The following is a 17921-nucleotide window of genomic DNA, read 5'->3' as shown; positions in this document are numbered from 1 at the left end:
GTTGTTTCCAATTAAAATTTATACCTCGAATCATTAAAACAAGTACAAATTTTGCTGGTTCATATGTTTTACGATTGTTGGATTCATTGAAGCCTATTATTTCATCCTTACTTATGTTATAATATAAATTACTTTTTATAGACATTTCATCTGCACACAACACACATTCTAAAGATTCAGGTAAAAAATTTTGTGTTTTAAATTGTAAAAAGTTAAACAAGAAATCATTAAGACCAGGACTTATTTCATAACGTTTTGTTATGCGTTTTAGTGTACACGGATTAGGCAGAGCAAGGGTTGATTGTAAGAATTTATATACCTTTGGCCCTAAGAAATAAATAGTTAGAGCTAACTGTTTAAATTCATTACTATACCTATATCCAGTTGCTTTTGTATTCCTACGATTAATATGTGTGTTAATAATTAAACATAAGCTAGGAGGTAAAAACTGGTTGCTTAAATTTAACAATTGTTCTACATTATTAACTTGCACTAATTGTTGAGTCATGGCGTTAATTTGTTTCTTCATCTCTTTTATTTCTTTGTTTTTGGCATGAAGTTCATTATATAGTTTTAATTTTCTGGGAGTTTTGTTAGAGAGATGAAGCGGAGTTTGGCAAGATGAATCACTACTAGATACTTGTAGCTTATTAGAAATTGAAGAGCAACTAGATACATTACTGGCACTTTGATTTGTGTATTCATTATCGTTGTAAGATAATGAATGTGATGATTCTGCACTAAAAGGACTGGAACATGATGCTCTTGCTGCCTGAGCCTCAAATTCTAACCTTTCCTTTTCTTCCTCCAATTTCTTTTCTTTTTCTCTCTCCAATAATATTTCAGCTATAAATTACAGTTTTTTGTTTATAATAAAGTAGTTTATTTATTTGCAAAGCATTGGCAAACGCATTGAAAAAAATCATATAATTTGATAATACATTTTAGACTTAACAAATTAAAAATTTTACAGTTTAACTTATTTTACAAAGAAGGAAAAAATGGGGTGCATCAAAAGATCATTTCCTGAGAAGAATTATAGTAGTGTTGCATCCCGACTAGGTCGATTCATACATCAACATATGAAAATGAATAAGTCGTGGTTGTTCAAGTGTAATTTAACGTTTATTAAAATAGAACTTGCATGAATACAGAATATATAAGCTTAAAATATAACCTTACAATAAAAGATGTTGAGTGGTGTTACGACCTGCCTCTGAATGTCGTGGATATCCCTAACCGTCTGGCGACTCCGTCATACGAGGGGTCCCAGAAAGACTGAGTATTCCAATACATGATTCTTATGCAGTATTAATTTAAAACTTACGAAAATGTGTCATTGCACAACCTTATGTATAGGTAATTTTTAGTACGGACAGTATGGGTCCGTAACAGTAGCTGAACAATCCATATGCATCTCTCAGCCGTGTAGCAGCAGCATAAAAGCATAAGCAAAAGCAAAACCAAATTAGAAGTTTCCATTTAGTATAAAATATATTAATTTAAATAACAAAAAGTCTTACCACTAAATATTGTTGGTACAGCATTCATTGTAAGACGGTTCTTATTCCTGGGATTTAAAAACATATGGTCTTCAAAATGAACACCACATACTCTATAACTCTTTTGTAAAGAAGCAGGATCTTTTCCTAACAAATGTAATGTTTGACATTTTTCCATCCATTGTTTACACCTATAATAGAATATAATAAAATAGTAACACAACAAATCATAAGATATACAGATTAAAATTATATAATAAACCTAAATACTCACCTCGATAAGTCACTTGGGAATCTAAAATAGCTAATGTCTGTGGTTTTTGACATTTTATTATTGCAAAATTTAACTGCACAAGAAGTCATTTTGAAAAACCTGAGATTTTTAAAACACGAGTGTTCAATGAAAAATTAAAAAATTTGTTTGAGGTTTTGTATGTTTTGATTTTATGGATATCACTATATCAGTATATCACCATCAAGTGTGCCACCAGTATACGGTATAATTCAAATATTTTAAGTCCGCTAAAATAGTCACATTGATTTCGGCGGAGACCTTGGCGGTGATCTTATCAACCATTTTTTGTTTACATCGAAGTGCACTATCTGTTTTCATATAATCTGTGCTTATATGTCTACTATCAGGCCATGCATAGAATTAAACATTATAAATACGTAGTTGAAGGTTAATGTTTAATTTTAATAGATTATAACTAACAGTATTTTTAAAAAAAACTGGGAAAATTAAATAAAGATGTAAAAAAAAAAAAAAAATCACACTCCTTATTTCAATCATGTTGGATATAATATAAACATAAAACTTAACTTTAAACATATTTAAGATGCATATTATAAATCATGTATAATTATAAAATCATTTAAAATTAAATCAACTTACCAAGTTCTATAATATACAGAGAATATCAGATAATACTTAATGAGTGTATAATATATTTTAAAATTATGTAATATGCATCTTCTGTTATGATTTATGTGGAAAATCAAGTAAGTAATTTAAAGATTTGCAATGGATTTTCAAGTTATTCGCTAGAACATACATTTCAAAACATAGTAATTAGGGTAGAAAAATCATTTGAATTTAATTTGAAATTGTGTTCTTAGTTATAAAATATTCATTCTTATATGTTTACTATCAGGGCATGCATAGCATTAAACATTATAAATACATAGTTTTAGGTTAATATTTAAATATAATAGATAAAAACTAACATATTTTTGTTTTTAGAAACTCGGAAAATTGAATACAGATATTTAAAAAAAAAATTATCACACTACTTATTTCATTCATGTTGGATATAATATAAACATAAGATTAAACTTTAAACATATTTAAGATGCATATTATAAATCATGTAAAATTAAATAATAATTTAAAATTTAATCAACTTACCACCACCTAATAGACAGAGAATATCCGATAATAATTAATAAGTGTAAAATATATTTTATAATTATGAAATATTCATCAAATGTTATGATTAATGTGGAAAATCAAGTAATTTATTTGAAATGTTTGCAATAAATTTTCAAGTTTTTCGGTAGAACATACATTTCAAAACATAGTAATTAGGGTAGAAAAATCATTTGAACTTAATTTCAATTAGTGTCCATAGTTATAACAAATTCTCACTTATATGTCTACTATCAGGCCATGCATAGAATTAAACATTATAAATACGTAGTTGAAGGTTAATGTTCAATTATAATAGATTATAACTAACAGTTTTTTTTTATAGAAACTGGGAAACTTAAATAAAGATGTTTAAAAAAAAAAAAAATCACACTACTTATTTCAATCATGTTGGATATAATAAAAACATAAAACTAAACTTTAGACATATTTAAGATGCATATTATAAATCGTGTATAATTATAAAATTATTTAAAATTAAATCAACTTACGAAGTTCTATAATATACAGAAAATATCAGATAATACTTAATGAGTGTTTAATATATTTTAAAATTATGTAATATGCATCTTCTGATATGATTTATGTGGAAAATCAAGTAAGTAATTTAAAGATTTGCAATGGATTTTCAAGTTATTCGCTAGAACATACATTTCAAAACATCGTAATTAGGGTAGAAAAATTAATTGAACATAGTTTGAAATAGAGTTCTTAGTTATAAAATATTCATACTTATATGTCTACTATCAGGGCATGCATAAAATTAAACATTATAAATACGTAGTTGAAGGTTAATGTTTAATTGTAATAGATTAAAACTAACAGTTTTTTTTATAGAAACTAGGAAAATTAAATAAAGATGTTAAAAAAAAATCACACTACTTATTTCAATCATTTTTAATATAATATAGAACTAAGATTAAACTTTAAACATATATTTTAAGTTGCATATTATAAATCATGTACAATTAAATAATTGTTTAAAATTAAATCAACTTACTATAGACTATTATAGACAGAGAATACCCGGTAATATTAATAAATAAGTGTATAATATATTTTATAATTATGAAATATTCATCAAATGTTATGTTTAAAGCGGAAAATCAAGTGATATATTTTAAATGATAGCAATTAGTTTTCAAGTTTTTTCGATCGAATATTTCGAAAAATAATTTGAACTTAATTTGTATTGTGATTTATCTGTTATCTACCCATCTAATTATAGGTAGCACAGGCTAGCACATTTTAGTTACAAGCAACTGAATTTCGTTATCACAAATTAATTTTAATAATTCCAATATTAATAAAGCCAAATAACATAAAAATTACCTACTTTTCAATCCTATAAAAAAAATATAATATTATGGTTATTTTAATAATATAAATTATAAAATATGAGTCGGGCGTAGGGAATGTGGCGTGCCCATCGCCCGATACACTTGACAGTGTATCGCAATAGCCCCACACTGTCTTTAATTAGATGGTGTGGACTGGTCCTCCAGATTGGGGGTTTAGCGCAGGACTAACAACCCTGCCTTATAAAAAAAAACTCTTGTTCAGGAACCAAACAAAAACAAGCCTAGGACATATAGATTTAATGGAAAAACGAACGGAAACAGGAAACAGGATTTACTCTTTGGAACATGGAATGTACGGACAATGTTCCAACCTGGAACAGCTATAAGCGTAGTCAAGGAAATTGAGAAATATAAAGTTAAGATAGTAGCATTACAAGAAATCAGGTGGAATGACGAAGGAACCATAGACATAAATGATACTACTATTCTTTATGGCAAGTGCAATGAAAGACGACAGTTTGGGGTTGGCTTTGCAGTACATAAAAGCCTAGTGCATACGATAAAAGAGTTCAAAGTTATCAACTGTAGAACTGCTATTCTTATAGTTAAGGCCAAATTTTTTGATATAGTATTTTTAAATGTACATGCACCAACGGAGGAGAAGTCACAAGAGGAAAAAGAAGAATTTTATGCTGAGTTAGAAGATATCTTGTCGAGAATAAACAGTAGCAAAATACGAATTATCCTGGGTGATATGAATGTGAAGATAGGAAAAGAACAGTTCCTTAAACCTACTATAGGGGAAATATAGCTTACACGAAACAACAAATGATAATGGTATGAAACTAGTAGATCTTGCAACTGGCAAAGGATTCAGGATAATGAGCACAATGTTTCCCCATAAGGATATACATAAAGGTACGTGGAGATCACCAGATGGACAACATGTCAATCAACTTGACCATATCCTAGTGAATGAGAGATTCACAAATCTGTCAACGACGTACGAGTATATAGAGGAGCGGATTGTAACTCAGACCACTACTTGGTAGTTGGGAAGCTCAATATCAAGCTGAAGGTGAGACAACAGAGTGATAATCCCAACTGTGTCAAATATGAAATAACAAAGCTCAATAATGAAGAGATATGTAAAGCTTTTCAAACCAAAGTGGGGAGATTAACACAACTAACAAATATTAATGAAACTCATACTATTGAATCGCTCTGGAGGAATATAAAAAACATCGTTACGAAGGCATCTGAGGAAATCATCGGGAAACAAGGGAAAAATAAAAGGAAGTCATGGTTTAACACAGTGTGTGAAGAAGCCATAATAAGAAGAAAAGAGGCGAGATTAAAATGGTTAACGGATACAACAAACCAATGCACTGTCCCCAATTATTTTTAATTTAGTTCTGGAAAAAGTAATTAGAATGATGAATATCTCACCAGATGAAGGGGTAAGACTCGATGGCACATCAATAAGTATTCTAGCATACGCAGATGACATAGTGCTTTTAGGGAATAATCTAAATACAGTGAAAAGTATGTGCGAAAGACTTATAACAGCGGCGAAAAGAGTAGGATTGCAAATTAACGAAGAGAAAACAGAATATATGAAAATAAGTAGACAACGGTACGGAAAACAAGCAGAGGAGTCTCTCAAGGTTCAATGATCACCCAATCAAATAATATGGAGTATGAAATTCTTAAAAGGATACAAATGGGTAACAAGTGTTATTATGCAATGGATAACTTACTTAAGTCAAGAATTCTCTCAAAGACACTTAAACTTCAGATATACACCACACTAATAAAATCTATAGTACTATACGGAGCACAATGTTGGACCGTAAGGAAAAGTGACGAGTCAAAACTGAGAGTTTTTGAAAGAAAAATATTAAGAAGGATTTATGGACCAAGTCGTGACCTGCAAACAGGTGAATGGCGTAAAAGACATAATGAAGAGTTACATCACCTATATAACAGACCGGATATAGTTAAAGAGATAAAAAGAAGAAGATTGGAATAGGTAGGTCATGTATGGAGGAAACCTGATGCTTTGACAAAGACGGTCTTACAAGAGAATCCAAGAGGGAAAAGAACACTAGGAAGACCCCGAATGCGATGGGAGGATTGTGTCAGGAAGGATGTAGCAGTTTCTCTGCCGGAGGAAAATTGGCATATGCTAGCACAAAATCGTGAAAGATGGAGGCAGTTATGTTTGGAGGTTTGGTCTAAAAGGCCGTAAACAAAAAAAAAAAATAAAATAAAATAAAATAAAATATGATACCTAATTTATGGTTTATTTTTTTTTTTTTATATAAACAATATATTTCATGATTAGAAAGTATTTAGAATGTAGGCGTTTTTTTTTGTAATTTTGTCAATCATTTATGTTTTTTCATTTGAACTAGCTATTTTTTTCAAATAATGGAGATAAAGATACTAAAAATTAAGGGAAAAACGGAAATTTTTACGCTGTTTAATCAGTTTTAAACAAAATCAATTTTGGTTTTTGAAGTAACTTTAAAACAAATAACCATAGATACATGAAATTTCCACTGAATGTTTATATAAGTATATTATATCCACCGTGCAATTTTTAAACTTAAGTTGAACTATTTGTAAGCATATTCAATTTTCGATCATTATAATTTCTTTTTTTTTAAATTAATATTGATAAAAATTTATTTGTTGGGTAGAAAAACTTGAATATTTAATACAAGGATCCTAACATATTGTTACAATAGCTGTTGAAAATAAAAGAAATACTTAGTCACAATTTTTTTTTATAATCATTCAATGTTTTCATTTTGAAAAAACACATAAAAATCACCAAAATTCGCAAATTATTTTAAGCTAGAATTTCATAAAACATTTTCTCTTTAAATCTAAAATTTGAAAATTTAATACAAGACTTCTTAAAAGTATCTCAATCTTTATCACAAAAAATGTTCAACGGAAATTCAAATTCAATTTTTACGAGCGTTTGAAAATTAAATTTTTACGACAATGGATTTTCACTAGACTTCTCGTTTAGCGATTTTCTAATTTTTGTATAATTCTAAAACAAATGAACGCAGAAATTTAAGATTTTCACTGAATGTTTATATAGACATTTTATATATTTTCAAAATATTCAAACTATTTAATTTTTTTTGACTTTTTGAGCTGTTTACTGACATTTTAATTTTTCAACATTTTAATTTTTTTGTTTCCATAAATATTGATAAAAATCTATTTGTGGGTAGAAAAGCTTGAAATTTAAATTCATTACACCTAACATACGTATTGTTACAATAGCAGTTGAAAAATAAAAGAAATTCATATTCACAATTTTTTTTATAAGAATTCAAAGTTTTAATTTTGACAATATACTTAAAAATCAAGGAAAATTTGCAAATTATAATATAACATAAAATATTATGATTTTAGTGGAAAATAAAGTGATTTATTTGAAATGTTTGCAGTGCATTTTCAAGTTTTTCGGTAGAGTATAAATTTCGATATATATTAATTAGGGTAGAAAAATCATTTGAACTTAATTTGAAATAGAGTTCTTATTAGGTAGTAAAAACATATTCATAATTATATTTCTATCACAACGTCATGAATTGAATTAAACATTATAAACACGTAGTTTAAGATTAATTTTTATTCTAATAGATTATACCTAACAATTTTTTTTTTTAGAACTCGGAAAATTGAATGCAGATATTTAAAAAATAAAACCCCACTTCTTATCTAAATTATGTTGAATATTATATTAGCATAAGATTAAACTTTAAACATATTTAAGTTGCATATTATAAATCGTGTAACATTAAATAATTGTTTAAAATTAAATCAACTTACTTTCCTCTATAATAGACAGAGAATATCAGATGATAATTAATAAGTTTATGGTATATATTTTATAATTATAAAATATTCATCGAATGTTATGATTTAAAGTGGAAAATCGAGTGATTTATTTGAAATGTATGAAGGAATTTTCAAGTTTTTCGGTAGAAAATAAACATCTTATTATTGACATAAAATATTTTCACAGGTTAGCACATTTTAGTTACAAGCACATGCATTTTGTTAACACAAATTAATTTTAATAATTATTCCAATATTAATAAAGCCAAATAACATAAAAATTACCTACCATTTGGTACTAAAAAGAAATAATAATTTTATGGTTATTTTAATAATGTAAATTATAAAATATGATACCTAACTTATGGGTTTTTATGAACAATAGATTTCATGATTTTATAGTATTTATAATGTAGGCGTTTCTTTTTGTAATTTTGTCAATTATTTATATTTTTATATTTGAACTAGGTACACGATTTTAATTTTAAATAATAGATACATTCACAGTAAAATTTATTAAAATGATGTGTTTATCCATATTATGTCGCTACAAATTATAAGAGCAATATTTTCAGTTTTCAGGAAATAAGAAAAAAAGTAAACCTATTAATAGCACTAGTGTTTAGAATACTTTCAGTAGAGGTACTCCGTCATTGAAAGATGTAATTTAAGTGAATTATTTTTAATCAATGACTAATCGTATTGAATAGAGTTGGTGTGTTAGCCTATACTACAATGTATTTTAAAGGACAGGTATTAGACTTATTTTTTAAAATATTTTTGCTAAAACTCCGACAAGAGCAATGAAAGGTAATGATTTTACTTTAATGTACATATTTTTTTTTGTCAGTGAATCTAAAATGTACCAGCCTTGTAGAACACAAGACTCTATAATTTTTAATTTTGAGTGCAGTTTCCAGGTGGGAGTTAGATTCATTTGATGTAGTTGCTAATGAGCTTAAAAACCTTTTCGATACATTTTACATATTATGTTTATTCACTAGTAATAGGTAATAACTTTATTGACGAAAATACAATCTAAATATTGATATTGAAATCTTTTATGTATTGATTTTACAATGATGTATGTTTTTTTATTTAAATTTATTTTTTATTTTTGGGTCTGTCATCACGTTTTGGAGTAGAAATAATGCTTTGATTTTTGACATCTAAAATTTATTAGTTGGCATGTACTTTGAAGCTGCCAAAAGTAAAAAATTTCCAGTAGTTTTCAAAAGCTTCAGTAAAAACGCTAAAAAAGTAACGAAAAAATAGGAATTTCATTTTAGGTAAAAGTCTTACTTATCGTAATAAAAATAAATCAAAAATCGTTTGTTACCATTTTTGTTTATCAGCATTTAAAGTACAATTGTTTACGGAGTATGTCAAAATCGCGAAAATTTGCATGGAATTATGAAGTTGAAATTCATAAAATTGTTGGGATTTATACATGAGGTTAAAAACTCAACACAGGGTTCTCCATAAGTTTTCCTTTAAATAACTGCAAAAAAAAAACTCTAGGGTCAATATAGAAAACATTGTGTGAGTGTATAAAATAATATTATATACTACGAGTTCGACCTCCATCCAGAGCACACCTGTGTTACGTATTTATTAGCTTGCGATAACAGTATATATTATAGCATGAACATTCTCCGGGCAGGTATGTAACATCTTATCTTATAAGTTATAGACCCTCACTAGTTAGCTAATTAAGCCGCTGTCGCTCCGCACAGCACAATTAACCGATATAGCTTCGGCTGCTTTACCAGTCACGACTCACGGATAACCACAAACAAATACAATCTACATCTCAATTACAAACTAACACTCCTAAATCATTCGTAGAAACCACAGCAAAAACCACTTTCCCAAAAAAAGAATAATCTATTGTTCTTATCACCATTAACGACATAGCCCAAATTGAATACATGAAAACTCTTAGAAAAATCACTCCAACCAAAAATATTACATTTGAATCTCGCATTCCAAATAACCGTTTTTGCATTTATTTTACCGACAAGCGTATTGTCGATGAACTAATTAAAAATCATTCATATATATCTATAAATGAATATCAGATACCTTTTAGCCGGCTAATTCAACAAAAAGATTCATTGTCTCGAAAGCTCACCCGATAATCCCACATGAAATAATCACCAATCATCTATTATTAGAAGGCTTCAAAACTATATCTCAAATAACTTTTCTTAAAGCCGGTTTTCATGACGACCTGGCACACATTAGTAGCTTTCGTTGCCAGGTATATTATATATACACCCCGAAGAAATTGCTAATGTACCCGGCGCCATCGTCATTATTTTGACAACACAGACTTTAGAATTTTTTTAACAGACGATACATTGACATTGACAAGCTACGCGTGCCACCAATCTGGACATGCATCTGCTTTCTGTAAAAAAAAATAAAAACAATAATCACGACAACACTAGTAGTATCCGAATCCCAACTAGTGATGAGGACAGTGAATTACCTAATTACTTAAGTTGTACTCAAACGATATCTACATCCAACGAGAATGAAATCGTCACCCAGGAAAAAACCTCATCCCCAACAACCCTCAATAATTAACCCTTATCCATAAAAAACATATGTTATCCAGACCTCTATTAATTTCTCAACGGAACCACTCAAGCCTATTAGAACAACTTGTATCCCAAATGAACCAATCAAAAGATCTCCACCATCGCCAACCAGCTCTTCATCATTATCAGTCTCACCTCACCATATCGATCACAGAATAATTAACATCCCAAACAACCCAAAAACATAAGAGAAAAACTATTAGATTCAAACAAAACTAAAATTAAAACACTTGACTCATCCAGAAAACTCAAAAAAAGCAACTCGCTCGAAAATATACACTCAAAGCTCATCGAAGGACTCAAATCCGCTTGAATCCTTTTTTTCTAATAATATTGAAACACCTATATCTTACGCTCAATACACATACATAATGGAGAACTTCAGTAATAAATCCATCAATATCAATTCTCTGTGCGAGGAAGTCAATGTCGACATCCTTACACTTCAAAAAATTACGGAACAAGTTAGAGAACAATGATAAAGCCACAAAAACCAAGCTCACCAGACTGCAAAACCTTTTATTCCAATATCTCCAAATACATTAGGTATGACAAACCTCCTATTCCAGACACATCAGTAAGGATTCCTAAAACTCTAAAAAAAAAAAGCTTTTAACTATGTCCTGTATTAAACAATGATAATTGTAATAATAAACGGATTCTATAAAATATCTGTTGATATAAACCGAGTTCTTTACGAACTTTCAACCCTAACATAATCTTTCTTCAAGAGACCAATTTTAAAAATTCTCATCACCCGAATCTTAAAAACTACACAGGCAACATTAAAAACCGTACAACAGCTAATAGAGCAAGTGGAAGAGCGGACACTTTCGTAAAAAATAACATCATAAGTAAATAAATTAGTATCCGAACCCACCTAGAGGCAATAGTCACATTAGTGGAACTTGATAAGCGAATACACATTTGCAATATTTACATCCCAGATAGTACTCCGTTCACGATTTCGGATATAGAAAATATAATACACCAACTCCCAAAACCTTACATAATCTTGCGAGACATTAATAACCGGAATACATCCTTGGGATGCAATTGCTCTGACCATACCTCGTGGTATGACAATAGAACAAGTAATTGAGACAACAAATTGACTCTAAGGTTAACTATTTCTCCAATATAATAACCAGAGCTGCGAACATAGCTATTGAACAAAAACAATTTAACAATAAAAACATAGCATCTCCCTGGTGGAATGAGGATTGCAGCAATGCCATTAAAAAGAGCCTACAAAAAAGCTCTAAATTGTTTCAAAAAATCAAAAGACCCTAATGACCACATACTTCTAAAAAAGCAATAGCGGAATCCAGATACATTACCAAAAGAAATAAAACTATCTCATGGAAAAACTTCACCTCCTCTAACAATCACAACATTGATCCCTCTACACTGTGGAACAAAATTCGGTCCTTAAAAGGATACAAATTTCATCCTTGTCCTGATAGACTAAGAGATACAGTTTATGTTTCTCTGGTTAACATCGCGGAAGCGTTTGCGCAATCTTTGAAGACCAACAACAGTAACCTAAAGTACTCAGACAAATTTTTATCATTCAGAAATTCCTACCATCTTACATCAAAGCTCATCCCTTCCTCCAACGAACATATTTTCAACCTACCTCTGAACCTCAAAGAACTACTCACTTTCCTACAAAACAGTAAGAGTAAAAGTCCAGGACCAGACAACATTCCAAATGCATTCATCCAAAACCTCCCTGAAAAGTGAGTCACAATAGTGCTCCAAATCTTCAATTCGATATGGTCTCAGGGAATTTTCCCAAAGCAATGGCGGAATGCAACGGTAACTCCCATCCCTAAACCTAATAAAAACAAATTCGAAATAAACAACTACAGACCCATATCTCATATAAACACTATGAGCATGATTTAGGAAAAAAATCATCAACAGAAGACTCATCTGGTATCTCGAATCGACCAACCGTATCTCCAAACACCAATGTGGCTTCAGATGCAATTATTCCACCATAGATTACCTCTCAACACTACACACCGACATAAGCTCAGCTTTCAAAAGAAATCAAAACCTCCTTCTTATCTCATTGGATTTACAAAAGGCGTATGATATGGTCTAGAGAGACAGAGTATTATCGATTCTCATGAAATGGAACATCAACGGTCACTTGTTCAAGTTTATAACAAACTTTTTAATTAACCGTTCTATTAGAGTACAAACTCAAAACACACTATCTAACCAACATCACATTGAGAATGGTATACCGCAAGGCTCTGCTCTCAGCGTCACTCTATTTCTGGTTGCAATAAATTACATTGGCAAAAATCTTCCCCTGCCGGTTAAATACAAACTCTTCGCGGACGATTGCATCATTTACTGCAGCGGGTCAAATCTAACAACCTCAACCCAACTGATACAATAATCACTTAACATATTAACTCAGTGGTCTTCAAGAACTGGCTTCATGTTCTCTCCTTCCAAAATGCAAAGCATCATTTTCAACAAAAAAAATAACTCGCCATCACCGCAAATCACCTTTGACGAAACATCTCTACTCTTCGCCAATAATTTACGTATACTAGGGCTTATCTTCGACCACAAACTATCTTGGAAAGCACACATAAGAAATCTTAAAACTTCCTGAAGAACCAAAATGAACATAATCAAAATCTTGTCAAACCTTACATGGGGAACAGATGAGAACAGCCTTATCTTAATTTACAAATCACTTATACTCTCTCTCTATTTCTCTCCCTTCCAACGCAGGTGTACCTCCACTTCAATTCATCCGTGACATCAATACCATTAAATATAAGATTAAGACGTTAAACGTGCCAAACCATATATCTGCCTCCAACTTCCATCATCCTTTTCCAAAATAAAGATAAAAAACACCCAACACGATCGTCGAAAACTTTAACTGAATCAAGGAAAATATCAATCTGAATATAGATACAATCAACAAAATCCCCATCTCTTCATGTGCACCTTGAATTGATCCCCTTAAATAAATACCGAACTTCTCAAGTTCAATAAAAACTCAATCATTGTATCTCATTTTTATGAATTAATCGATTTACACTACCACGACGACGCGCGACGTTTTTGATTGTACTTTTTTCTTTTGAATACTTGATTTTAAATTAACGATTTAATCGTTGCATCAGTTTCATGTTGTTCTTTTTGAATTTTGGAGATAAATGAATGCATACCAGGGTGTGTTGATAATAAACGATGTATTTTGTTGTGCCAACCTTTTTCTGAATTAGATGTTCTTGGCATTTAATTAAGTTCGACTGTGCACTGACCACATTTCAATTGGAAAACATGGTTCGTAACACGCTGAATCCTTTTTTCTAAACCTCATTCTAATTTTTCCAATCACGTAATTTTCTTCAAAATATGTTACTAGATCAATTTCATTGTCCTCAAATTCAGATTTCAAAATAAATACCCCACGCTCCCTTCAACTTTCACCGGGTGCAAAAATGATAAACTTGCAATTTTACGGGCTCGAAAATTGAACTCGAGCACATTTTTATACTTTGTAACCAAACCTAACGCTTGTATATTTTGATATATTGACTGTTGTAATTTAAAAAAATATGCCGAATGGATTGCAAACGGAAACACGTTATTGATTGCTTTAATCGCTGCCTGTTCGAAATCGATTATTATTTCCAAATTATTATTTTCTTTAGAAAAGATTCCGTTTTCTTCAGTAAATTTATTTAAATTAGAAAATAACATATTATATAAATCTTCATCTTTGCCAGTCATTAATGCAAATACTAATGGAAATACCATTTCGTTTCCATCCCATGAAATTGAACCGTGCACACCATAAAATTGTTTAAAAAGCTTTAGACACGGTTTAAAAGTTCCGTCTAAAATCCGAAATTGTGAATTCTTTAAATAATTACAATCTTCAATCGTTGTGAAAATCATGATATAATCATCATTTCGTTTAACAGTTTTCATTAAAAATTTCTTTTCCCTCAATGTATCAACAGTTAAATCATTAAGATCAGAAATGTGGTTTGGCTCTTTCATATTTGTTTTTCTTTGGCTTTTAACAATTGATTTAAATGAGCATTTTGAAATTTGAGAAGCTATAATATTTTCCACTTGTGAAATTGAATCTTGATATATAGAACTTGTTATACCGTTAGTCTCAGCAGCCTTTCTTTTTATGACATTTTTAATTTTTTTACATTCAATTATCTGCGAAATTGGGCCATGACAGTGATCGGAAATACTAAATAGCTTACCTTTATCACCGGATATGTGTTTGTTGGCAATCATAATAGTTTGGAACTTAGCTGCACAGTCGTGACATCTCCAATAATAAACTATTTTGCCATCAATTTTACGTTTATAAATTTTATTGAAAACGTATAAAAACCTGTTTACATCAAACATATCATGTTTTTGATGAGTCGATTTCATCAACGTCAATGTCAATTAGAAATTGTATTTTGCATTTCGGCAAACAATTTATAAAATTCTACGTGGGTATTTGGTACGCAATGTACGGCGCTAGACTAAGTCTACTTTTAGATATTTCTCGTATTCGAATAGATATAAAATAATCATCATATCAATATAGAACCATAATTCTACGATAATAGTGGGCAATATCAATAAAATAGAAACTTGATAACAATTATTGAGTAACAAAGCATTATATTTATAAATATTATGTATTTTGACATTTCCCGTTTTCCCGATCAAACATAAATTAATTACAGATTTGGAAAAGTATTATAATTTCTACACTCTGTATCGTAAATTCTATTACAAAAAATACAGTATTTTATTTTAAAACTCTGTATTTATTTCTTTTATTTTCTATAACACAGATTTTCTAAAAGTTTCATATTCTAAAATATAGATTTTCTAAATCTTGTCATTCTAAAACTTGATTTTCGAAAACATGCACCCAAATCGTTTTTTTATATATGTGATTCATATAATAATGTGTTTCTTATCACATGGTAATACTAATATAATGATAATAAATTCTCCCCTTTTTAAACACAATTTTTTTAAATACATTTTTTGACATAGTAAAACTATTATAATATAATATTAAAAATCTGATAGACATAAATTAATTAAGACAAATTAAAACAAAATAATTATTAAAACTAACTAAATTATTAAAACTAACTAAATTATTAAAACAACTCAAAGAGTAATATTTTTACATAATTTGTTTACACAATACAAATCAAAATATTAAAGTTAATACGTTAACAATAAACAATATTTAATAAACAAAATATTTTGTAAAAATATAATCCTCAATACTCATATCTTACTACTTTTTTATATAATGGGTCATTTTCTAGTTACATAATCCTCCTCATCTCTATTTTTTGTTTTATTATCCTCATCCTCCTCATCTTTAGTTTTAGTAACATTTTCATCATCTTCAAATTTAGTTTCATTCCCCTCATCTTCAAATTCATTTAACCTATCATATTTATTAATTTTTTTAATAAATTTAGTGTTCGCCTTAACAGTCTCCCCTTTTCATTTTTTATTATATATGATCTTGGAAAATCTGTTTTATTTTGAATGACCGCTGGTAGCCAATAGTCATATGTATTTTTAAATATGTCTTGTACAAGAACTTTTTCACCGTTATAAAACTTTTTTTCTTCTTTACCAGAATTTTTATTATAATAATTTATTTGTTTAGTTTTACATTTAATGATTTCTTGTTTGCAATCAATTGCTTTGGGCTTTAAAATAATATCGTTTGAATTATTTATTAATGTCCTCAAATGTCTAGATTGTAACAATTGTGCTGGGTAATATTTTAAACCTGCTGCTGGAGTATTTCTATAATTCATAAGATATAAACTCAAGTCACCGCTTTCTTCACTTAATTTATTTAACATTTTTTTAGTAATACCAACTGCTTTTTCCGCTAGTCCATTGCTTTGATGGTAATTAGGATTACATGTTACTAAAACAGTATCCCAGTTTTTTTAAAATGTTTTAAACTCTAAACTGTTAAAGGGATTATTATCTAATACTTACTACTATTTTAGGTATCCCAAATCTACTGAATAACTTTTTTAATTACTCTATTACTTTACCACTAGTTTTTCTTTTGAGTTTCAATACCTCTAGCCATCTAGAGTAAAAATCTATTAAAATTAGATAACTTTTCCCAAAAAACTGTGCAATATCCATGCCTATTTTATAAAATGGTAACTCAGGCGTATCATGACTCTGCATGGGTTATTTTCTTTGAGATAATATACTGAATTTTAAACATATTTTACGGGCCCCAATGTGATTTTCAATTTCTGTTTTCATACCTGGCCAATCAAATAACTGATTTGCTTTTTTCACTGTTTTGGCTATTCTCAAATGTGTACTATGTAGCTTATTTATTACATATTTTCTTAATAATTTAGGTACTATTAAACGCATTCCCCAATATAACATTTCATTTTCCAATATAATCTCATTTCTTAATTTATAAAAATGTTTTAGTTCCTCACTTAATGTACATTTTTTAGGCCACCCATGTTTTAAATAATTGCAGACTTACTTAAAACCTCATAATATGATGTAGCCAATCTGAATTCATTTTCCTTATTTTTTCAAATTTAATTTCAAGTTCATTCAACGTATGTACAAAATTTTGCATTATCTCATCACTTTTCTCTTCTCTTTTAATGTAATTTCGACTAAGAAAATCTGCATCATACATATACTTTCCAGGCAGATATTCTAGATGTACGTTATATGTTAAAATTTTAACCCTCAACCATCTGAGCCTATTATTAGGTATTTTATTAATATCTTTTTTCATTACCGACACTAACGGTTGATGATCAATGAAAATGTTAACTTGTTTTTGTCCATAAATTAAATAATGAAATTTAGTGCAAGCGAATACAGTAGCAAGCATTTCCTTCTCTACTTGAGCAAAATTTATTTCAGAGTCACTTAAACATCTCGAGGCATAATGAACATATTTTTTATTTTGAAATATACAACATCCTATTGCTTTTTCCGAAGCATAAGTTTATATTTCGAAATTTTCATTTAGATCAAAATTACTTAAACTGGTTATTTCACATAAAATCTTATTAATTTTCTCAAAAACTGTATTTTGACTTATTGTTCATTCCCATAAAACATATTTCTTTAAGAACTGTCTGAATGGTTCAACTATTTCTGAAAGATTAGGAATAAA

The 17921-nt window shown here is 29.2% G+C and overlaps 2 protein-coding genes across 2 annotated transcripts; one reads left to right on the top strand and one right to left on the bottom strand.

Moving 5' to 3' along the window:
- Positions 1–311: 311 nt before the first annotated feature.
- On the bottom strand, positions 312–1935 carry LOC149056822 (uncharacterized). Its single transcript, XM_089223191.1, has 4 exons — positions 1777–1935; positions 1524–1693; positions 375–846; positions 312–327 (listed from the first exon to the last, which is right to left on the bottom strand). Exons 1-4 carry the CDS (start codon positions 1863–1865, stop codon positions 312–314), a joined length of 747 nt encoding a protein of 248 aa, XP_089079317.1. The 5' UTR covers positions 1866–1935.
- A 2658-nt stretch (positions 1936–4593) lies between these two features.
- LOC107172266 (protein CFDP2-like) lies at positions 4594–5043 on the top strand. Its single transcript, XM_015522555.1, has one exon. It carries the CDS (start codon positions 4594–4596, stop codon positions 5041–5043), a length of 450 nt encoding a protein of 149 aa, XP_015378041.1.
- Positions 5044–17921: the final 12878 nt, after the last annotated feature.

The sequence above is a fragment of the Diuraphis noxia genome, unplaced genomic scaffold (genome assembly GCF_037042655.1).
Source record: "Diuraphis noxia isolate RWA-SAM2 unplaced genomic scaffold, SU_Dnox_SAM2 contig0003, whole genome shotgun sequence".
Taxonomy (NCBI): Eukaryota; Metazoa; Arthropoda; class Insecta; order Hemiptera; family Aphididae; genus Diuraphis; species Diuraphis noxia.
Note: the sequence above shows the minus strand (reverse complement) of the source record. Positions and strands in the feature narration are given on the sequence as shown.

Excerpts from the sequence above, each read along its gene's own strand:
- LOC149056822 (XM_089223191.1), bottom strand. The coding sequence starts at position 1,865 with ATGACTTCTTGTGCAGTTAAATTTTGCAATAATAAAATGTCAAAAACC. Across the intron at positions 1,694-1,776 it reads TTCCCAAGTGACTTATCGAG|GTGTAAACAATGGATGGAAA; the intron begins GTGAGTATTTAG and ends ATTCTATTATAG. Across the intron at positions 847-1,523 it reads TGTACCAACAATATTTAGTG|CTGAAATATTATTGGAGAGA; the intron begins GTAAGACTTTTT and ends TGTAATTTATAG.
- LOC107172266 (XM_015522555.1), top strand. The coding sequence starts at position 4,594 with ATGTTCCAACCTGGAACAGCTATAAGCGTAGTCAAGGAAATTGAGAAA.